This window comes from Centruroides vittatus, unplaced genomic scaffold, assembly GCF_030686945.1.
Source record: "Centruroides vittatus isolate TY-2023 unplaced genomic scaffold, ASM3068694v2 contig_1477, whole genome shotgun sequence".
Classification (NCBI taxonomy): domain Eukaryota; kingdom Metazoa; phylum Arthropoda; class Arachnida; order Scorpiones; family Buthidae; genus Centruroides; species Centruroides vittatus.
This window is the reverse complement of record NW_027120916.1, coordinates 254,109-279,821: the sequence shown is the minus strand read 5'-3', so window position 1 is coordinate 279,821 and position 25,713 is coordinate 254,109. Positions and strand designations below refer to the sequence as shown.

General features: G+C 27.9%; 1 protein-coding gene across 4 annotated transcripts in view; it reads left to right on the top strand.

Annotated features, from left to right (window-relative positions):
- scny (scrawny) overlaps positions 1 to 25,713 on the top strand; it is a 357,320-nt gene that overhangs the window by 270,728 nt on the left and 60,879 nt on the right. For all 4 annotated transcript variants that reach the window (XR_010879658.1, XM_067262464.1, XM_067262465.1 and 1 more), the window contains 8 exons: positions 1,207 to 1,318; positions 1,904 to 1,971; positions 4,532 to 4,602; positions 7,336 to 7,499; positions 16,038 to 16,131; positions 17,603 to 17,728; positions 20,988 to 21,080; positions 23,918 to 23,981. Coding sequence is in view for 3 of the 4 variants with exons in the window: in XM_067262464.1 (XP_067118565.1) it covers positions 1,207 to 1,318; positions 1,904 to 1,971; positions 4,532 to 4,602; positions 7,336 to 7,499; positions 16,038 to 16,131; positions 17,603 to 17,728; positions 20,988 to 21,080; positions 23,918 to 23,981 (792 nt within the window). In the remaining variant the exon portion in view is untranslated. The remainder of the gene's footprint in view (positions 1 to 1,206; positions 1,319 to 1,903; positions 1,972 to 4,531; positions 4,603 to 7,335; positions 7,500 to 16,037; positions 16,132 to 17,602; positions 17,729 to 20,987; positions 21,081 to 23,917; positions 23,982 to 25,713) is intronic.

Sequence of the window (25,713 nt, the reverse complement as noted above, 5' to 3'; positions counted from 1 at the left end):
AAGCTGCTAGGAGTAACTTTTTAAGTGATTTATGTTTTCAAAAGACAGCTCTACTATTGCTGCTTTGCAGCTAAACACTGTTTTTGTGTAAATCAAATGTTTTCTCAGAAATGACTGTAAAATTGTAGCTGATTTTATAAAAATTATAATATCAAAGGTAGCCAATGACATACATATTTTTCAGTTTAAAAAATTTTTATAAATTGCTGTTTGTGGCAGTCATCTTAATTTGTCTCCAGCACTTCCAAACTTCACTGGACTACTGCTGCAGTGGCTAAGTGGCTAACTCAAAAAAGCAGAAGTTACTAAATTTTCTTTTAACAAAGTTACTTTAAGCAGCTTTATCAGTCAATGCAATGCATCCGTCATTTTGTTGTCATTAATTGAGGTTTGTAAGGAAGGTATATAATGTATGTGTATGAGAATATATAAATTTTACTTACTATAACATTAATTTCAAATTTTCCTAACTTCAGTTATTTTTATAATATTTTAGCTAAATTAACACATTAATATTTTTACTTTAATTCAAATTAATTTATGTGTTAATTTATTTTTTAATTACTAAGTATGCGTATAGTATTTTATAAATAAATGAATATATACATATTAGGATTGTATCATTTCTTTGTGAAATGTTTCTTTAAACAGTATATATATATGTTTAGAAGGAAATATGTTATACATGAGATAACCCTGATAGCAAATTTATAAGTTTTTTGTGTTTTGCTGCTATTGTAAAATATCTCTAGGTAATTACACTTTCCATAATAAAATAAATCCGAAGAAAATATATATCTGAAAACTGTGAATCTTTATTTTACATCTATTTGTTTCTTAATAATTACAAATTTAAATTCTATGTATTTATGTTTAGTTATTAACATTGATAAATATTGTTACAAAAAATCTTCAGGAAGTTTTAAAAAGTTTATTTGATTTTGATATTTTTTTAAGCTTATTTTAATTTCATCTTAAGAATATTAGAATTGTTCTGAGCAACTACTTCAAATGATACATTTTAAGATAAAAATAGCTTCAATAAACAAAAAACTTTTATCTTATAAGAATTCATAAATTATTTTATTGGTTAATAGAAGAAAATATTTTATTTTAATATAAAAATGCAAAATAAGAAATTTATGAAAGCAAATTTTTATTTGAATAATTTTATATATAACATTTTATTGTTGTTTGTTTTTATAGCTATTGCTAAACATTTTCAATTTGGAAGACAAGAAGATGCTCATGAATTTTTGCGTTATGTTGTAGATAATTTATGGAAAGCTTCATTATTCAATTATGATGGAAATATTAAGTAAGTATTATTGAAATATTTACTTTTACCTTAAAAAATATGTCAAATAAAATATAAAAGTAGATTACAAAATATTATATATAATATTTCTCTTATAGAAGTGATCAACTTATTATATTTTGTAAGCTAGTAGTTTTTTACTAAGCAAGTTTTAGGATAGATTAAAAAAAAATTAATTTATACCTTTTCTAAAGCTTTATTTTAAAGTATTAAATTTTCATTTGCTAGAATATTGGTTTTCATGAAATTATAAATACATTTATTTAAATAATTTTATGTATATGTAATACAAAATGTACGTTAAAAACTTGACATATACTTAAATAGAACAAATTGTATGTATAAAATCTATATTATGTAATGACATGCCTTAAATTTGATTTCATTTTTTTGTTTATGAATTTGATTATTTGAACTATTTTCATTAATTAGAGAGTAGATTACTTTATGTTTAATTTAAATTAAAACACAACTGAATTAGATAAACTATATCATGATTTTCTAAATAATCATTTTGAAAAGATATAGGTAAGAATTTGATTGAACTTTTGAGCAGAAAAATTAATTTTATTAATTTTATTTTAGGCTCGATCCTGCCAGTAAAGAAACTACTGTTATTAATCATATTTTTGGTGGTTATCATCGTAGTCAAGGTATTATAATAATCATAAAGTAATTTGATTAATTTTTAATTTTAAATACTGTATTTAAAAAATATGTAATAAATTATAATTTTTTATTATAATTACTTTTAAAAATGAAACTATGTGTAACCTAAATCATTGGTTTTCAGTCTTAATGATATGAGACCATTTGGTTTTTATGAAATCACACTAAATAGATTCTTCTGTATATAACCCCTTTAAGATTTGTCTAAACTGATAATTAATGAGGTGATGATGATGATGGGGTAACTGAGGGTATGTCCTCTGTGGCAGCGTCCAGCGACCACGGGCGTGAACGTGCTTCCGAACGGAGCAGACAAACTGATTCAAGCAAATGTATGTGTCTGGAGTAACAGCGTTTAATGTGCAGTGACCACCAGATGACACTTCTATATGTGTGTGCAGGAAGCAGCTACCAAGCAAGTTTGATCGCTGCTTCCACTGCTCACACTTCCAAAGAAGAAAAATGGCTGATTTTGTAGATATATAAACAATTTATTTGTCATTCTGTTTTTATTTATGTTGTATGTACTTTAATTAATAATCTTTTACATAATTTAATAATTTCTGATTTTGTATAAATGCAACATTTTAAAAATAAAACTTTTTTTAACTTATTATTCTATAAGGATTCTTTATATTTGTTGTGTATCTAGTTAGTGGTAACATTTACCTTTCAAATTTGCTGTTTTAATGCTTGTCATATTTTCAATAGTAGCATTCAATGAAGTCTTCTTGCCACCATCTTGTAAAAAGAAAAAAAAACATCACTCTGGACAGAAGTTGGAAGCACATACAAACATTCTTTCCACCCATGGTCGCTGGATACTGCCACGTAGGATGTAGCCTAAGACTAATATGTGGCAGCTAAAATCAGCAGAATGACATCACTTTTTCCACTGCAGAAATTTATTTTGTGCCACTTTTCTCATACTGCAAATGTTGGCTGAATTTTATCTTTTGTGGAGGCTACCACCAAGACACATTTCTATCAGCCGATATCAGTTTGTTTTGAAGTTGTGTGAGAACATAGACACAAGTGTTGTTTTAATGGCTGAAAGTTCAATATGACAACTGAGATATTAGAATAAAAAGAGAAGATAATAAATTTAATAAAAATTCTACACAAATAGTCATATATGTAAATTAATTTAAAAGGAGAAAACAAACAAATCTTACTCAAAATAGTATTCTTTATCAAAACACCTTCATCAAGGAATAAGAGTTCAGTATTTTCCATACCAGTTCTTGATCTAAGAAAATGTCTCTAATCCAAAATCTTTGGTCAAATCATCTTTGATGACTTCTTCTAGCTAAATAAAGTACAAAATAAAATTTGGAAATTTGAGGATAATGGCTGTGTTGTTATTGTCTGCCATTTTTAATATTGTACACGTGCTGAAATCTAAGCAGATTGCCAGTTTTGTGGTTATGCCAAGATGAATTTGCGACATCGCTTTTTGCTGCATGCCACCCACATATGTGCATCCTCCCTAAAATTGTTTATCAAAGATAAGAATAACAATAAGCAGATTTTAGTAAACTTACTTTTACTTTCCTGGCTCTGTTATATATAACAGAGAGAAAGTATGGTAAGCGGTCAAAAAAGTGACCCCCAAGATTTTTACATTTTTGGACTCAGGGTCTTGAAATGTTCAGAAATGCAAAATAATTTGGGGTTCTTCTGTATGTGTAGATGTAGGTGGCATAATTTTGTTCACCCTCTTTGAAGCTTAATAACTCCTGTGCTTTTTGTTGAAAATTTATGAAATTTTGGAAAGAGGTTTGTGTATTAAGGAGATTGATGCTGTCAAATTTTAGTGATTAAAGTGAAGGAGATGGGGAGATATAAGGGGTCGTATGTCATAACTCAAGTAGGGTTGGAGTCAATGACAATTTTCCTCATTACTAGTATTTACAATTTTTTATTAAACTCATCCCTACCTTCAAAATTAAGCTTTTTGCCATTTTATAATTAAAAATATGAAAAACGTTTTTGATATTAAATTATCATAACAGTTGGCATCATATACAGTTTTAAACGTTGCCAGGAAAGTTAAGCAACCTGTTGCTGGATTTTTTAAAATTAAACTATAATAGTTTTTATAAACTGAAGTTTTTAAGAATTTAGATAGCTGAATTGAGTAGAAAATTTATTTCTCAGAATTTGATCTCTCAGAAACTTGTACTTTTCTCTGGTTATACAGTGACTTCAGAATGCTCTCTAATAGGAACAGAATAAATTATTTTATTTGTTATTTGACTTTTAATTGAGGATTAAAAATATAAATAAATTTGATAAATTATATGTAGCTTATCAGTTATTGAATACATTTGAAATATTCTGTTGCTCAGACCATAATCAAACCTGAGAGAATTACATTATAATATATTTAGAGATAATTAAATTTGGTTATTTTAAACTGATTAATATCAGAATTTTCTTTTTTTTTTCATGGTCTCATAACATTAAAGAAAGAACCATTTATCTGTGTTCTGATAACAATTTTTATCAATTATAATAATTTTTTATTTATTTTAATTTCAGTTATATGTTTACGCTGCAAAGAAAAAAGTAATACATATGATCATTTTATGGATTTTATATTGGATATTAAGGTAAGAATTTAAGTAAAATTTTATAATTGAATGATAATGTTAAAAAGATAAAATGTCTTGATAACTAATATGTTTATTATTTTTATTTTTATGAAATGTTTTTTCTTTTTTTAAGAAAAATTTGAGTTTTTAGGAAGTTATATTAAACAATTTTGATTTTCCTCCTTTTTGCTTTCTTTGTTTCTTTAAGAAACTATAATATTACTTCTTAAATTAGAAACTATATTTTGCTAATTATTATATAATTAACAGTAATAATTATAATTTTTAATCTGATGATAGGTAATTAATATGAGTTAATTAGTAAATGAGTAAATTTAGTAATGATAAATTTTGATTAACTGAAATATGATTAGGCTAATATGCAATAAAACCATTTTTTATAGTAAATTTAAATATTATTATTAATAGATTTTCAATAAAATTGCATATTATGAGTTATCTAGTAACTATTTGATAATTCAATGAAACTATTTTATTTTCTTTAATTTCATCTTTACTTAATTTGTGAAAAATTGTCAGTTTTCTATCTATATAAAATTATATTTAATATACAATTAAAAAATATAATTATAACATGACAGGAGAAAATCCATACATTACAAAATTAAATGTGTAGAAGTATCACAAAAATGTCTTTTTTTAAAACTTTACATCCTTTTCACACTTCGGGAACTAACTGTCCTTACGGCAGTCGACCATAATTACAGTAATACCCTGAACTTACGCGATAGGTGGGACCGAGCAATAACCACGTAAGTCGAATTCCCATAAGTCTGGGTATAATTTCGCATATAAATACATACAAGTTATTTTTAATTGGGGCCAAAGACTAAAGAAAACAATAATTTATAAAAAATGTTTAATAAAATCCTAGATAATACATATGTATAACAAATTATATTATTAAAATTGTAAACTGAAGTTACTTTGATGTAGAAGGCTTCATAAAATCTAACAAATTCGTCTGACGGCTCAAAGATTTCTTTTCACTCACAAAATTTCCTCGTAGCATGCTAATAATTTTTTTATTTCTTGTTTTGTAGAAGAAATGCGCTCTGCGTTGGAGTCCATATTTTCTAAAATTTGTAACTTCTTTTCATTTTTGTACCGAAGTCTTTAATAATGTTAACTTTACATTCCAAAGATAAAGTTTTTCTTTTCTTGTTTGATGCAGAAGAATCAGTTCTACCTCATTTTGATGACATAGTAGAGTCTCTCAAGTCTTCGTAGATATAACAAACACAGAAATAAATAACACAAAATAAATTGTAGCTATGTATCGATTTTGTGTGGTGCATCCAAACATGTAAGCAGGACAATAGTGTGGGGAGAGTGAGTATTCAAGAGTTGTGTGGCACTCAAACAAAAGACGAATCGATGAGATTTAAAAATCGCGTAACTCCGGGTTTGCGTAAGTCAAGGTATTACTGTATATTTTTTAATTGTAAATTAAATTTAATGATTGTGCAAAAATCCTTGGGAATATTTTAAACTGTATTTTACATATTGAAGCAGAAGAGTGTCCTAAAAAGGAAGGTCGACTCCACCGTAACGACAGTTCCCGAAGTGTGAAAAGGACATTAAGATTTAAAAGAAGACATTTTTGTGATATTTCTACACATTTAATTTTGTAATATATTTATAGAGGCTAATATTTTAATTTTTTGTACTCCAAGAATTTTTTTACTGGTAGTTCCAATAATTTTTTTTGATCCAAGCAAGAACCCAAATTTGAACTCTACATGTCTTTTAATTGTTACATGGACTCATTATTGCATCTAAAATTGCAGTTCAAGAGGGTTTTATACATATGACTGGAAACTGTTCTCTGTAACATCATACCACTCATGTTTTTCTACAGAAGTACTTTCATTGTCATCAATGTTACTTTTGATAACTTGATTTTTTTTTTTTTTTTTTTTTTTTTTTTTCACTATTACTTTCAGCATCATACTTACTTTCAATTTCTTCTGCTATAGTATCATTCAAATTGTCTCTATATAGTTCAAAAACAAATTCATCTTCACTTCCAGTGTTTTCAAAATTTTTACATCAAGTTTCTTGTTTTTCTATTTTTTATGGGTGGTAAAAATTTGTAACTTATACTTATGATTTTACACATGATATTGTCATAGCAATGTGTCACATAGAAACATGTCACATTTAAGCTTCAGCAGACTTGTTATTTTTACTATTGATGTTACTATAGTGGTATGAGTAGATTTGTGAGTTTTTACTGTTGATATTGCCTTAATGGAGTCAGTATGTCACTTAAAATTTACAAAATTCTAGTTGTAATGGTGCCTATAGAATTGTGTACTATATTATTGATGATGATGTATTGATGAAAATGATTAATATGTGGCTCATTTTTCATTTTTCTTTTTTCAATATTACTAGAACTTTCCACCTGTTACACCCTTTATCAAATATGTGATATTGTTGATTTCTCAAAATGTCAAGAATTCCTTGATGAAGCTTCATTGTTCTGTCTTCAGTAGGACAAAAGTTATATATTCCTATCACTTCCTGAAGACACATTCACTTGAAAAGAGCAATGAACTTTCATCAAAGTTCAGATCACATAGAGAATAAATAATATAAAAAAGTTATTTTTTATTCTGTATTATAAAGAAAACTATATTATTATTATTAAAAATATTGAATACATAGTGATTTTATAAAATTTTTAATAAATAAGACACAATTTTATTTTATTCTTCTTTTCAGCAAAATGTTCAAAGTTTAGAGAAAGCATTAGAGAAATTTATTCAACCAGAATTATTGCAGAACGAAAATGCTTATAAATGTCCCAGATGTAATATGAAGGTTTCTGCACAAAAACGGTTTACTGTACATAGACCTCCAAATGTTGCCACTTTTCAGTTTAAAAGGTATTTAAAATATGCATTTTTATTCTTAATATTTCTTATTCTTTTTCTAAGTTTAATTTCATTGTTATTGATTATTTTTAAAATGCTAACTGAATTTTGAAAGTGCTTTAAAAAAATGTAAATGAGTAGAGTAAAAGAAATTGAATGATCAAAAATTGTTTTATATTATTAATAAAATCAATGTAGTAAAATTTCTTCAATAGTATCAACTATTAAATTCAAAAATTATCATCTTTAGTATCATTGATTAATTTTTGTTGTAACAAATTTATAATTACAGTTAATAACAACACTGAAATCATTATACAACATGTTAATGTTATTTTTATTAAAATTACTTTTATTTTCTTTTCACTGTTCTTCATATCACATAATTAGATTTAAAAGTTGGATTAACTTAGCTCAGTAACATTTATTTTGATTGTTTTATTTCTTTTTAATCTTGTTCTCAAGTTTTCGTTTATTTTTAAATTTAAAAAGAATGATTTTATTGCTCTAAAATTATGATTGCATTGTTAGACTTAAGTCTTTTTGTGGAAGTTTTAAGTTTTCTTTGTATTAATATATTCGAAAGTCAACTGTTGCTTTCTTTCTGTCCTTGTCATTTTAAGAGCATCTTCAGCTTCTTCCACAGCTAATAACCAAGCGTCCTTTCTATTTGACTTTATCTTAAATTTTGATAAAAGTTTTTGACGTGTGGTTCCTTTAGGCACTGCTGATTGAAGTAATTTTCCTACATATTCATTGTATTTTGTAAAACCTTCAAATGGCATGGAACCATGAGGCACAGTCCATCTTCGTTCAGCATCTGGTCCAAAATACTGTACATGATATATCCTGTGCAATTTTTTCCCCCGATCCTACTCCATTAACAACTTTCGTATAAATTCCTAATATAGGATCAAACGATATCATTGATGGCCACCACGGATGACCTGGAATTTTTGACCACAATAAATCACCCACTAACCAATCACAGGCCTCGGAGTCACTCACTTTTCTCACTTGTACTCACTTTTCTGAAGTATCCTCACTTTTCTCACTTTTCAGGTCATTTTCTCACTTTTCTCACTTTTTTGGTCATTTTCACGTGCTTAATTAAGATGTGGGACAAACCAAAAATAATTTTAAAGCCAAACGAATTGCGAATTATCGGACTATCGGAATAGAATTTTTTAGAAGAAAATACGCGGCCCTGAGCAGACTCAAAATTGCATCTGCCCGCTCAGTGTCGTTAGGTTATAGGAAACAAAAATGTATTTAACGTATTTAAAAAAATCTTTTATGCACTTAAAAAATTCCTCTCATTACAAATTCAGAAGCCAATGTTGAGTAAAGTTATGTACTCATGCCATATTTTCATTATTCGCCAAAATCTACCTTATCCGAATTGCATTTCCTTCTACAGAGTTTAAAAATAAGTCTTCTAAGCATCCCTGCGGTTTTGGCTGTTTTCTAAGAAAATCACTAAAGTCCTTTTGCAGGGGAAAACACATTATGCAGAGGGATTAATCTCTCAAGCTGACAACACTGCTGCTGCTTTTAAATTCAAAATATATAATTATTAAAATTAACATGAGATAGTAGCGTAACCTCCTACCACTAAAAAAGATTTCGTTTCTGACCATTTAGTTATCCTGGTTATAGCCCAATAATTTGGCAGATTATTTGGTTTTAATTGACAATCGGGTTATGGAGTTGTCGTTTACAAAAATATTTTTTTACTTGATTTATCTTTAAATAATTTCATAAACTTGAGTTTAATAAAATTACTTTAATGATTTCATAGCATATTGTTAACGTTAAATCACATCTACATCTTCCCATAAATGTATGTTTAAATTGACTACAAGTATAATTATTCCATATAGTAAGTGTTATTTTCATAAAATGTGTGATTACTTTGCTTGTGAAATATCCATTTTTTAATCTTCTCTTATGCCGATTATAATTGTGCATTAATTGTGAGACTAAAAAAGTAAACGAAAATGTAAATTCATATTTACATATAAAATTTACCAAATAAATTAAAATATTCAAAGTGTTGTGAAAAGTACAACACGTAATTGCTTGTGAGAAAGATTTTCACACGCTTCCCAAAGGTTAACAACTTTGCAACGATGTTGGTTTTTAGTCATCTGCAGGAACAAGTTCCTTTTTATTTATGAAATTATTAATAAAATATTATTTTACTTATATTATTTGGAGTACTGTATATTTATTTCAGATTTATTATTTTATTTTGAAATCAATATTTACACATCTCGAAGCATTAAAAAATAAACAGTTTCTGATAATGATAAATATCCGAGAATAGCCAAATTAGTGAAATTAGCATCGAAAATCCCATTTCCATGAAAGAGAGGATCAATTTTATGCCGGGCACTTTCTCCTGATAGAGCATCAGTGTTGGAAAGAATGCTTAATTCACTTTTGATTGTTAAAGAGGGACTGAACATGTATGACCAAAGCCCATATCTTGTACCTATTACAAAGGCCGACTGAAGTTAGCTTCCTCGGTGCATAGAAATTATCAAGAACGATTGGAAAATGAAAAGAAGTTAAAAGAATAAGAGAAACGGAAAAAAGAGCACAGAAATGTTTTGAAGAACAACAAAAGAAAGTTGTTCGTAACATGAAGATTATGGAACTGCAGCTGAGTTTAAACCAGAAAAATGTAGAAGAAAATGAAATACATGCGACAGTCCAAGTTAAAAGCAGCAAACAAAAAAAAAAAAAAAACTGGAGAAGGCTATTAACAGCAAGAACATGAATGAAGTACAAGCAGCACGTGTGATGCTTATTAGTGTTAAGTGTTCAAAAGCAAGAGGAAGCGAAAAAGAAGGAAGCTGATAACATGCAGAATAATCTTAATAAAAGAACATCATCTTTCATGACTGATTATTTACAGAAGCCAAAGACTTTTCAAGTATTCATGGTTTACTTGAAATACAGAAGCCACTGGTTATCAGGAGACAGAAAAAAAACACGATATAACCGAGTAATAAAAATTCTGGGCTTTTACTGAACAGATTATACATGCTATGGAATCGCTATTCTTTCATCAGCAAGTGTTTCTGATATAAAATAAGCTTAGTTTTTCAATCCTGAATTTTATTCGTAGGTTATATCGAATTAATTGACGTTTACGTAAACATCGAAACCATGAACGCCCATTTAGCATTATTGTTTCTTTAACAATGATAATGAAAGATAAATACTGTCGATATAAAAACAAAACATCAATTGCGATTTTATTATACAGTACTATATAAATTACTTATTAGAAATTCGTGTAGTTTATATTTTTCAATAAAAATTATAAATGCTGTAATTGAAAATTTAAAAAAATAAATATTGAATATATAATAGAACATCAAAACTTATAAAATTAGAGTAAAAATTCTCTAAAAAGCAAAATAAAGTTACTACTGTATAAAAATTTTAAAGTTTTCGTTCAGAATTAGAGAGATCTTTTCTTTACACATTATGCAGTGAATTCGAAATTTCACACCTTTGTGTGAATTGACGCAATACCGTTAATTCACATAAAGGTATGAAATTTCGAATTCACCGAAACTTGTAAATGAGGAGGCTGTACTTAAAACTAATAAATAAACAACTTTTATATCAAAAGGAAACAAATGACAATCGATCTATCCACCTGTTCTGCATATTTAGCTCTTTCTCGTATTTTGTTGCAAATAGAAATTCAGTGCTAATTGGTAATTTAAAATTAATTGACTCAAATGCTTTTAAAATTTGGGGGACCGAAAAAATGCGATATAACGAGTGGCTACTATATTACAATATATACAGAAATTTTTAAAATGTGTTTAACCATAACAGAATAAAAAGAAAATAATTTTTACCACTATTTTGCTGAGTTTTCCTTCTGTGTTTTCACTTTGTTTTGTCACTATTGCATTCACTTTTTATTCACTTTTTTCTGTATTTCAACTCACTTTTCTCACTTTTTCAAAGGGGAAATAGCGCTCCTAGGCCTGCAATCACAAAGTACATCTTTCTCTTCTAAAGAGTTCTTTTCTTTAGGAAGTGTTAATTTCAGTTTTTTATTGACTGGTTCTTCTGAAACAACTGCTGTATCATTATTTGAACAGCCATCAGTGATATTATTTTCATTGTTGAGAGAATGTTCTGTATTGTTTGAAAAAGAAATATTTCTCTTAACAGATGTTAAAATTTGTGATGACTCTTGTACTTTGGCTGGAGATGATTTCACCGGGGTTGTTTTCTTCCTAAATAAGGGGACAAACTCCATATCAGGATTCAACGAACTCTTGTGTAGACGTCCGTATCGACTCCTCTACGGAACTTCGGAATTGAATAAAATGGGTGATGATTTCTCATTTGTGGAATCTGTTGAGTTATTCAAAGTTTTTTCTTTAACTATTCCATTCATGTGTTCTTCAGAAACAATTTCTGTTTTTTCTTCATTGCAAGACTGAGCAGTTTCATTTTTAGGTTTATCATCTGAAGATTCCTGTTTTTTTTCATTTTCTTTTCTATTTTGATCATTTTCGGAACTGGTTTCTTTCTTGACTACTTTCTTCATTTCTCTCTAATTTTTAAAATATCCAAATATTTATTCAACTTTGCAGATATCTGTTTTAATTACTATATCATTTGATTTCCAATCAGATTTGATCCATTCATCAGTTAATCTCCCTCTTATATTTTTGAAGACATCCGATTCTAATATGTTATTTCCATGCAAAAATGTTTTCATTATTTCAGAAATCTACCATATTTCTATAAATATATTTACATTCACAACTATCTTAATTTCTTTTAAATCTTCCTTAATATAACTGAATATCAATAATGATGACAAAACATGTTTAAACATTCTAAAACCTTTTGAATTCTCATAATTCTATTCATTTAAGTTTGAAATCTTTATATATTTACCGCCGGTTAAATTTTCTTACTTTAGTAAGTGGGAAAACGATTCGATAGTAATTGGCACTTTTTGTTAGACTTAAGTCAAATATTTATCGCAATAACAATTTTATAATATTTTATGGTTGTAAAGATACACTTAGTTAGTATCGGCCAGATAATAGGTATTAAAATAAATGAGAAATGTGTGATATTTATAATTTTCTGTATTAATTTATAATAATATTTTATATTAAATTACTTTCTATATTAATTTAAATATGTGACGTTTTAATTTAATTTATAGTATTAATTATACAGTATTAGTAGTATATAGCATATAGTATTTAGTATTTGGTAAGATTGATAATTACTGTTGTTATTCATGTCACTTGTTGACAGCTGTTAAAAGCATATTTCTTTCTTCGGCATGTCAAACTGTAAGATCCAACCTAATATTTCTGATTAAAAAGACAAAAACATTCTTGCATCAGCGTTCTCAGGAAGAAAAATCAAATACTTTGTTATAATATTAGACTCCTTTTATGGTTACTGTTATAGAAAAGTAAAAAAATCCAGTAACAAGTTGACTTAATTTTCCTGGCAGCATTTGGTGGCACCATCTGTTGTTATATTGTATTTAAAAACTTTTTATATTTTTAACTATTATAAAATGGCAAAGCTTAATTTTGAGGGTAGGGATAGGTTTTATAAAAAGTTGTAAATGCTAATAACAAGTAAAATCATCATTAAGTCTGGCCCTACTGGAGGTACGTGCGATCCTCTTTATCTCCCCACCCCCTTGACCTTTAATCATTAAAATTTATTAGCATCAATCCCCTAATACAAAAACCTCCCTGCAAAATTTCAGAAATTGTTGATGAAAAGCACAGGCGTTATTAAGCTTTAAAGAGGGTGAACAAAATTGTGCCACACACAAACTAACATCCATACATACAGAAATTACCAAATTTTGTTTTCATTTCTTGACGTTTTAAAGTGTCCTAAGTCCAAAAATGTAAAAATCTGGGGAGTCTTTTCTTGACCGATTTCCATACTTTCCATTTGTTATATATAACAGCTGGGAAAGTAAAAAACTAAACTAAAATTCTGAAGGCTTGAACCTACATCGACTAGCTTCAGTGCCTTGCATCTTATTCACTTGGCTACCACTACTCTTGGATATGAAACTTCCAAAGTTTTATAAGCTAAACACTAAATTTTCAGAAGCCACTTTTTTGGAAGTGTTTGAAAAGTGGGTTTTTATTATTTGGACAAAAGGAGCTATTTATGCTAAAGGCTATGTGCTCACCAAATTTTGTTTGAATTGGAGACCTGAACATCTGGCCCTCTCTTTGTAAGTGACAGTTTAACATATTACTTTTGCTTTCCAGATGCCAAACTAATGAGGCTGCCAGCACCTGCATTAGTTACTAAGTAAAACTGGTGAAAATAAACCACTTAAAGTGGCAAAAAAAAAATTTTTAAATGGTGTGAAATGGTGATGAGTTTTTAAAAAATTTTCAGAGTGACCATTGCAAATGTACTGTACATTGACATCAATACAATTTAATACAGTAGAAGTTTGTTAGTCTGGCACTTGGTAATTAGGAATGTCTGGTAATATCAGCATACTTTAAAAGTAGCCAATAATCTGGAATTGTCTAACGATAATCCACAAAACAGAATACAGGAGGACCTCAAATGCTCATTGAGTGTAATTTAGTAAACTCTATATTATCTACATTGTATTGTATTGAAGGAACACTGCTTTGTTAGAGCTAACACACAGATTTTGTGTTTGGTAATATGTGTGACTGATTTATTTTCTTTCCCATAGGCTAATTTGAGAATAATACACTTAAAAACAAATTTCTCATTCTTGGAGCATGTGTAGCTTTTGTGAATTATTATGAATGCTCATTTTGTAAAGCAATGTATTCATTAACATTTTTATAGATCTTTCAATCAATCTTAATATGATATAGTCATGCACTGTATCATCAGACTGATTAAAGATCATGCATAAACAAATCAGATATCTGCAATATTCAGATGCATATAATTTATCAAATTCTGCAGAAATACAAAAAAGTTTGATAATCTGACATCACTTTGGTTCTGTGATTTTGCTGTGACATTTTGCTGTGGTTCTTGTGATGCTGCCAGATTATTTATAGATTGCTAAAATCAGTTTTTTATAAAATTAAATTTAGGATGGGTCAGCAACCTGTGGCATGCGGGATGATTTTCAGTGGCACTCTGATTGAATAGAAATATAGTAAAAATTAAATTTTAATTATTAATTACACATTTAAATGGACTTCATAGTTCATCAAAGGCCATGGTACATTAAAAACGAACCTCTTGTTCATATATTTCTATTACAGTGCATGTGTTTCAGCTCCATGTCGCCATCTACATGTTATGCAAGAGCTTCACATGTAAGAACATAATTCAATTAACAACTTAACTTCAAAATTATACATTTTTGAAGTCCGTTATTATAACCGGACTAATTTGATAACATATATGAGCCATTGATTTTGAAAGTGGGGCAAGTGCATTTTGTGAAAAAATAGTTAAATCTAATTCTTATTACAAATTAACATAAAATTTATGTTTTATGTTAATTTGATAATAAGATAAATGGTACATAGGATAATAAATCCATCTTATTATTCTATGTACCATTCATTCATCATGAATACATCAAAAATCTGTACCATCTAAACTAAGAAATATAATTATATACATGCAACTTATTATTGAATATTTTTTCTTATGTTATTCACTTTTTCCTATAAAATTAAATTTATTTTTTGTTTTATTGTAGCTTTTCGAAAGAAGTACGAAATGTTGAAATAAAATAAATAAGTAAACAAATAAAATATTCAATATTTTGTTTTTATAATTATATTCCATTCCAAGAAAATCAACGTTTTCAACAAATCATTGCTTTTGCAAGTGAGGCAAGTCCATTGGCACATACCAAATCATGATTTTTTTCACCTAACAAGGATAACCATTATTGCATATTAAATTTACATGAAATAAGATCATAAAAAGTACAAAATAAGTCTATTACTGCTTATAAATATTTTTAAACCCATTCAAATGCAAACCGTTAAATATCTAGCAATAACATAAAATGGACTTGCCCCACTTTCAAAATCAATGGCTCATATAATAAACCTGGTAGAATCATGTTGGCACTAGGAATAACACTAACTTAAGTTCAGCACAACACTGCTGAAAGGTTGCCAACTCCTGATTTAGGAAATATTCTTTGACCGAAAATTATATAATTTGTCACATTTTAAACTATGTAATAAAAATTAATAATTACACATTAAAATATAAATCTGTATTTTAAAAATTACTATTAAAATAGGATTTATAAAAAGTTTTAATATTTGAATGAAATAAATTATAAAATACTGTAATTTACATTATTACCAAAATATTTATATTTATATGTAACTATAGTTATATTTTACATTATTGTATATAAATATGTAACATTGATATTTTATATTAAAAAAAATTATTGTTTTGATTCTTTCACTTTTTTTCAAATAAATTGTATAAATGAATGCAATAATTGACTGCTAATTTTTTTTTTATTCGAAATAGATTTGATTACAATCGGATGTTTGGTGGAAAGATAACAAAACATGTTTCTTATCCTGAAAAATTAGATCTTCGGCCTTATATGTCTGATACTAAGGTAAATGAATTTTAACATTAAAGTTTATTTGTTCATGATTTTAAATTTTTATGTAAAATATTTGTGTTTGCCAAAGCATTTTTCTCTCCATTATATTCATTGGATTTAGCATCTAATAACTTTTGCTTTATCTCAAATTATGAAAAGCTTGTAAAAAAAAAAAAAGAAACAGTAATCCAGAATCAGCAATTTTGTGTTTATTAAAACACAACTTTAAGAAATATTTTATTATAGTTTATTTTCATTTTTGAGACTTTTTAAATAGATTTTGTATTTCATCTAATTATTAAATAAATAATTAAAATCAAACAAGCAAATATTTATTGTGGCATTGTCACAATGCCTGGCTGCAATTTTAATCATATTTTTAATTTATTTAATTTAAAGTATATGCTCTCTACCTAAAATTAGTAGTGTCTTGCTCCTGTACATCATACTTTTCCTATTAGAATAGAATTGTGCCAGTCATTTATCTAACTCCTTTCAGAGGAAAATTTTTGAATTGATATAAAATGACTTCTGGTTTTGCATTGGAAATTCATATATAGTTAATTGGGGCCTCCTGCCCTAAGCTTTCTGTATATGATATCTGCTTTCACCTATGTAACTCAATTCTTGAGATTAAGGAAAGACAGACAGACGGCAGTGGGAATTTATAGGTCTACAATTTTTTCAAATTGCAGCCCAATAAAATTTTAATTTTATAGTACTTCCTAGAACAAGAAGGAATTCGATGTGCTGGATTTTGAACGTACATCATTCTACTCCCATAACTAAACAACAGAATTTTCAAATTTTGTTGAATAAAAAGGAACAGAATAAAAACTTTGAAAAGTTAAACATCATGTCATATAACATTATGTGACATGTTTTTTTTTTTTTATAATCCCAAATTTCTTGCAAAAGTAGCAAAATTTTAAATAGATTATATCATTTTAAACATATTTAAATATATATTTTAATTTTTAATATATGTTATATTATGTTCTACTTTATGATGAACACAGAAATACTTTCCTTTGCATATGTAGTGTAATAAATATCAGCTTTATTCTTATCCTAAGAAAGACTATAGTTTAATTATATGATGAATTTTTCTAAAATGTATACATTTATTTTTCCTTAAAAGATTAAGTATGGAGAATTCTTTTAAGATCTTTTATTCTTTTATAAGCATATCAAATTATTATTTAAATTAATTATTTAGCAACTAATTTTTTATAGTAAATTTTTAGATATAATACATTTATTCAATTTTTTTAGAAGTAAAAAATTTGCCTTTTTCTGTCACAACTAATTGCATAGATAGACATTGGACATCTTTAACACCACTCTTTATTCTCGAATAAAGAGTGGTGTCAAAGATGTTCAGTGTATCTATGCACCTAGTTGTGACGGAAAAAAAACAAATAAAAGACACTGTTTCAGAATAAGCAAAACTAAAAAATTCTTACTATAATTTATTTTGTAGGGTGGACCAGTTATTTATAGATTGAATGCAGTTTTAGTTCATCTTGGTCCCAGCTGTAATTCTGGACATTATTTCTGTTATGTTCGTAATTCTAATGGTTACTGGTATCTAATGGATGATGCTCGTGTGAGTATATTTTTACTTTTTGATTATTTTGTATTGAATTTATCTTTGAAAAAATACAATCATCAAATATTAAATATTTAAAAAAATTATTAAATTATTTTGATTACTTTTACTATCTTGATGCTGATTATTATATTTATATCTTTATAAGGTGCAACTGATTTAGTTCAAAAAGACCAGACAGATAGTTTAGTCATTTTAATAAGAGCTCTCATTGAAAACCAAGAAATTATTAACACGACTCATAATGATGTCAAGCTTTGTTTGTGCTTAAACTAAAACAAAACAACAATGACTACCTCATTATTATTATCACATTTATTTTAACAAGTTTTAAGATAAATTTGGCCTATATTATTAAGTATTAGTTTGTTCACAGTGATAAAGAAACAAATTAACAAATGGTTTGATTATTTAGTATGAAAAATAAACATGATGAATAAATAAAGTTTACTTTATGCTGGTGGCCATTAGTTTAATATAAAAGAATATGATGTTTGTTTTTGTTGTGTAGTAATTTACGAGGGTGGATCCAAAAAAGAGGTTACAAGGGTAATAAAAAATTATTTATTAATAATAGACAGAAAATACAAAAGGGAATTAAGAGGCATACTTGCCAATCACTTTTCCACATAATCACCAAATTTATTTAGGCATTTATCTGAACACATGACCAGCTTATATAACTTAGCTTGGTAGAAATCACGTTCCTGACCATTGAGCCAGTTCTCAGCAGCTGTTTTCACATCACTGAAGAGACCTTGTTCCAGATAAGTGTTCCTTCATTTTTGGAAAAAGGAAATAGTTACTGGGTGCCAGATCTGGGCTGTATTGGGGGGTGGCTCCAGACTTCCCACTTGAACTTTTGCAGCAATTATTGAGTTTTGCAAGCAGTATGGGACCTGGCATTGTCATGCAAGAGGATGACATCATTTAACATTCCAGGGTGTTTGCGTTGGATGCCCATAAGAAACAAATTACAGCTCACACCTCCAAGTGAGATCACTTTTCTAAATGTCTTGCCTTTTCAATCACTAACGCATCAGTGAACTTACACTACCTACCCACACAACTGCTGTAAGACCATCTGTCTCCACTCTGCGGAAAAAATATTCCCTCCACATTAATTACTTTTCAAATGCTGCTGCTTATAATTTTTTTTTTTTTTTTTTTTTGATCTACTTATGTATAATTGTATGTCATAAGGAATATTGTGTCAAAATTAGAATATTTGGATTTTATGTTGTATGCCAGTAAGTAACTCTCTAGATCAGTGATTTCCAAACTTTTTTGAGCTACTGCCTCTTGGTTGCATAAACTTATACCCAGTGCCCCAACTTGTTTTCCTTTGTGTGACAAAAGCTTGCACATCTGAAAATTATTAAATGCAATGTTTCTTCTTACCCATTTTAACAGAAGTAAGGGAAAGGTTCTTTGGCCAGGACCAGCATGCAGCACCATCCTGCCACCCCTTACTTCTTTTTGTCTGTCATCCCTTTAGATTTACTCACCTCCCCAGGGCAGTAGCACCCACTTTGGGAATCACTGCTCTAGGTCCTATCCTAACCTCCTCATCACCTTATTAAAAACAGGATAATTTGTTTGGAAAAAATTTACCATGTAAGGTAGAAAATATAGTAAGATAATTATGTTCATAAGATATTCCTGTTTGAAGAACCATTTCTCTTAAATGGTCTGTCAGATAATGAAATCTCAGCATCAGAATTATATAAGTTTAGTATGATTTTGGCTTTAAATGCATTTGTTCATCAATATTATATTTATAACGAAAACAACTGATAACAGTTTGTTGTAGATGAAATTTTACTTCAAAAGAGAAAACAATGTTTCCTATAAAATTCTTTTCATTTAAAATAAATTTTATCATAAAGTCTGTAATATAAATTACATTACAGTGAAAAAAAAATTAAAAGACAAGTTTTTAAATTTAATTTTCATTTAAATATTTGTTGACATATGAAAATGATTTGAACATTTTTCTTCTATATCTTCTACGTCTATATAATTTGAACTAAAATATCACATACTGCATGGTATTTTAGTTTAAATTATTACAAAAATAAAACCAATTATTTATAGACTGGTGCTTTATGTCCAGCTTCTGTTTGGCATTGTTCAGCTTTGGAACATCTGTTGTAATTAATCGATATCTGTATACTTATATACTTTATTCACAGTATATAAAAAGCATAATAAAATCTAAGAGTGGTAAGCAAATATATATTTGTTGTCATATTGTTTTAATTAATAATGAATTACTTTAATATTACTGTTTAGATACATTATTTATAAATAAAAATAAATACACTCATTAATAAAATGAGTTAAACATGCAGATAGATGTTTTGTGTTAATTGGACTATTCTGTGAGTCAAATAGGTATGTAAATGATTATAATTGTAATCTGTTGCTCACCAGGTAATGCTACCGGAGGGTCTTAAAATTTTTATCCCAATATCTTATAAAATGGCTTGCAGAGACTCAATGTTCAGAATTTTTACTATACCTATTATTTAGAGGTCTTCAAATGCCAGCTATGTCTGTACAGTACAATAAAAGACACTATACACAGTTTTTAGAGTTTAAGAAAGACTGCATTATCAGGCTTAGGGGAGCAGGATGGCCATTTTGTTGAATTGCCTGCCATCTGGACAATTTCTGTGAGGAGGTATTAGGGCAGTGGTTATGTCAGGGCACACATGCATGGCAGGCAATTATGATACTATACTAATGTTATTTAATAAATTAAACATTTATGTAAAGCTATTTATTATATTAATGTGTTGAATAAGCAAAAGGATTCTGAACGTAAAGTTACCATAGGTAAAAAATTGTCCATATTTAGTTTCTTTAAATTGAAAGATATTAAAGAAAAAGTTGACTATTGAATTATATAGTAGCTCTAAACTGTTAACGTATTGAATATATACTTATATATTTGATAATTTTTCAAAACATGTTATCAATGTTCCAAATTTTGATGAATTATTACACACATCAAAAATGTTGATTAATTTTTGTTTTTATCTATTTTAGAGCATTTTATGAACAAATACAATTTATTTTGATTTTTAAATTTGATTTTACATTTGCATAGTATATATTTTTATATTGAAAAGTTTCTAATGTACAGATTATTTTAAATATATTATGATATAAGCTTAATATTTATAAGCATTTATTACTATTTTTTCATATTTGATTTGAAGCTGTTATTTACATTTTATATAATTTTTAGGTTCATCAAGTTAGTGTAAATCAAGTTCTGAATCAGCAAGCTTATGTTTTATTTTACATTCGTGTAGCAGCTACTAGTTCTAATCATTTAAAGGTATTAAATTTTGATATTATACCTGAGAAATTTTAATAATATATCTAAATAATAAATTTGAATCATAAAAATTGTAGATCACTACATTTTTATTTGAAGACCTATTTATGTATTGCTGAAAGTACATTTTATAATATTTAAAAAAATCATATTTTGCTGAAGAGTGCAGATTATTTTTTTATATGCTATGAAGAATTTTAAAATATAAATTTAGAAATTTTTAACATGCTCCATATATTTAACATTTAAAATATAAATTTTTAACATATGGATAATTAAGGCAATGTAATTCCTGATGTAAGCAAATACGAAGCAATAATTCTTAACTGTAATTTGATTTTTAATATAACTTAAAGAAAATTCCAGATTTTATTAATAGTTATGTTTAAGGAATTTATCAGATTAAATATTATTTAATCTGATCTATTCTATTGATGAATTATTACCTGATTCATTGATTCATCCTATGAAACAATATGACGAATCAATGAATTTGGATATACAGTAAAACTTCTCTAACTCAAATATTTCTTTAATTTAACTTGAAGGAAATGAAGCACAAGGTAGGTCTCAATGGAACAGCATAGAGATTTAGCATCTTCAACTTGAATTTCCTTAACTCAAATTTTCTCCAAGTCAAAGTTTTTCATGATCTTTTGACACCAGTTTATGTTAATTTCAACTTTTCTGACTTCAATTTTAATATTTATTCAATCCAAAGTGGTCATAATTATCGAATTTCCATGAAATTTTCAGACAGTGTTTCAGTCCAAAGCGAGACATCCTCATGCTTTATCTCAACAAGATGTACAGTACAGTACCTGCAAAACTGTTTGATTTCATTAGTTACATTGAACATCTTGCTGAAATTGTTATATAGGCTGTTTAAAACAAAAAAAAACTATCAAAGACTATATATCAGGGGTGGCTAACAAGTCAATCGCAAAGCTAATTTTGGTTGATCGCTTGCGATGGCTTGACTTAATGTGTTACAATTGTAACTGAACGCAATGCGTGAACGTAACACGCAAAAGCAATAATATGCATGCAGTTATGACTGGACTCATAGAAAACACAGCCATTTAGCTTGAATATTTGGTAATGTCATATGGTAACTTCTTTTCTTTAGTATTAACAATATTATTTATCTATGGTGACAACGTTGAGTTTCAATTTTTCTTCTATTTAAAATGTAAGTACCTTTTCTTTATGTTTTAAATTAAATTGTGGCTTTTCTTACTTATCTATTTACTTGATAAGTGAGTGTTTTCAGCAACAGACCTCTATATTTTTGGATTTTTGGAAATATGACAACTGAGAAAAATATCCCAGTATCGCCAAATGTAGCGACTATATTCTTGTTTCGGATCTTTATACCTGTGTGAATTGGCATTTTCATACTTAAAGTTAACAAAGACTAAATAACATTCTGTCCTGACTGATTCACTTACTGAAAACTCATTATTATTATCTTTGTCTGGATATACACCTAATTATGATTTTTTGGTTAGAGACATGTGAACTCAGTCCTCCCATTAATGTTAAGGTAATAAAATAAATTCTAAATCTGTCTTTATCTGTAACTACTATGAATTAATAAATATTGTTAATAATTACTCATGTTGTTTTAATTCTTCTGGACATGAGTTTTTTGGCCTGTTAAACAATCGTGTTACTTTTTACATAGGTAGATATACAGGGTGTTCCAGTATGAGGCACACTCCTGTGAGTATTGATAGATTAGCAAAAAAATAAGTCTAAAAATCTTATATCATTCTTCCATGATAAATTTTCCTGGTCCAAAAAAAAAAAACACAAAAGTGAAATCTTATAATCAAATACTGTGCATTTTTATAACAACTTTTTCATATTTACGAACAAATAGTACCACAATTTCTACATTGCAATTGATAAGGAAAATTAAATTATATTTTAAGTTACTAAAAATCTATCTTGAAAAAGTTTCCAAAAATGATTTTTTTAGGTACTGCCTGTATGGAATGAACTTATAGCTGCAAATATCAAAAGTTGGGTCTGGAAATTTATTTTCTTTATGAGCTTATATCTTGAAAACTTAATAAGTGATTTAAAAAATAAAAAATAGTTTTGAACATGTATTTTGCTTATTTACTTATAGCTTGCGGAAGTGCACCTCATACAGAAACACAGTGTATAAACATAGTATGTATTTCACACCTCCCCGCCCCACTTAGACTTTGCCTACGACAACAAGTCAATTGCGACACATTTTTAAGATAAAAAGTAGATCTTATGTACACAAAAGTTGGCCACCCCTGCTTTATATAATGCAAGAGAGGTAAAAATACAAATCTATTCAGAATATGCATTTTTTACTCCATTGTTCTCTAAATTTTATCATCTGTAAGTTTTTTCCTTGCCCTTGGAGCTTTGAGTTAGGAAAGTTTCATTTTTTTTTTTTAGAAGAGAAGATTGTTGATTGTTGCAGTGCAAAAGCCAGTCTAAAACGTCCATTGTTTATCTCTAATTTCACTTTAAGAGCTTGATATTTCTCTTTGGGCAGGAATTTTTTAAAAATGAATTGTCAAAATGAGCAAAAGAGTCTATTAAATTAATCTTAAGATTAACAAACTGTAGGTTTTTTTTTTTGTAATTTATTAAACCAGAGCAGAAATTAATGGAAAAGGTTTTAAATTAAATTAGAAACATTTTCAGGATTTTTTTTCTGTAATTTAAATTTATTTACCATGATTTTACTACATACATATACATTGTACATACTATTATTTATTATTTAAAGTAAAAATTAATTACTACAATTAAATTCATATTTATAACTTATGAACATGATATTTCAGAAATCTCCTTCTGCTGTTTCGACTAATCATAAAATTTCCGAAGGAATAAAGAATGGAGTATTAGGTAAGTCATTGAAATTTTTTCAAAAACTATACAACTTTATTTTAAATATCATCATATTATCAAATAATGCAAACATCACAAATTATTATATTTACACATGTATAGGCTGCACTTTTTACCCTAAATTTTTTACTAAAATTAGGGTGTGACCTATACTCAAGATAATGAATAATTTTAAAGCAATTTAAAATTAGGTAGGTGTCAGGAAGCTGCTGTGCCATTGAAGTTAAATACCGAATCAAGAGCTCATGTTGTGCCATGAAACACCTTGCCCAGCCATAACTTCCTTTAAATTCACTTTTTGGAATTTCATATTTAGAGCAATCCTTTGGGATTCAAACTGAATCATTTCAATCAATACAAAACATACATTTGCCCAAATTTCACAGATATATCTCAACAGATTTGCTTTTTGATTGGGATGTTTTGCTGTCTTTCTGCAAAACAATTGCTGATTTTATGATGTTTTCTCAAGAGCATCCTTTGTTTGAATCCATTGTCACACTTTTTTCATTTACATCAAACTTCCTGCTTCTCGATTTCCATTTTCTTGTGCATAATGCACCACTTGCAATTTAAACTTCACTGTGTAACTCACTCTCACTCGACCCATGTTTAACATGCACTGAGCATACATTCATCAATAAGCATTAATTATCACTTTATCCCTTTGTTTGGAATTTACAGTGTTGCCATATTTTTGTATACTTACATTCTACTCTCATCCTTCAACAGAATTTTGAGATTTTTATTTTTTTCCAAGTATGTTTTTTCAGAAATGGGGGTTTGCTTATATAAGCATAAATATGGTATTATTGTAAACTTATATACTTGCTGAATACTTTTCAATGACTTTCTTTAATAAAATTTTTTGTTTTTAATTTATTATTATTTATTTATTTTTATTACACCTTACCGAAAATTTTTTCAATGTTAATATAATTAATGACATTAACAACAAAGTTATATTTTTCCAAATTGTTTCAATTGAGTCAATATTAGAAAAACTCCACATATCTTGTTTTCCGATGCATTACAAACAATGCTATAATTATAATTTAAAAGATGCAATTTTACACAATTGTATAAATAGTAATTCACTGTTGACTTGCTCCACATACAATAAGAACACTTGTCTTATGAACATAAATCAATGTAAAAAGTTTTTCCAGATTAGATGAAACTTGTTTAAATAGATTTGAGCAATTTCTCTCTTAATAACATAAGGTAATTGATGATGATAAAGAGGCCATGACAATTGTCCAGTATTTCTGGCTACTAGGAAAGGAATTTAGCATTGGCTACCTTTCCCTCCTTTTCCTCTTCTGTTAAGAAAAGATTATCAAATTCAAATGAAATTGTGTCACTTTCTTGAAAATGATATGAAGCAACGATCAACCAATGCCGAATTATCGGGCTAGCAAATGGCTATAGTAATATTAATAATTTAAGATAATTTGGTACTAGAGTTAGGCGTTAGGCGCCATCTCTTGCTAAATTTAATAATTAGAATTTTAATTAAATAATTTAAATAAATTTAGGCCTAACTGGAAGAAAAGAAACGGCCCGAAGCGGGACTCGAACCCGCACCTTCTGCTGTCCGTGCAGACACGTTACCAGTTACGCTACCCGGACCTCCGATCCGCTCTCCTCTTCCAGCTGATATAAGATTACCGTACGACTGACGGTCATTACAAATGCCGGCTGGGGACACATTAATTGCCCACGTCCT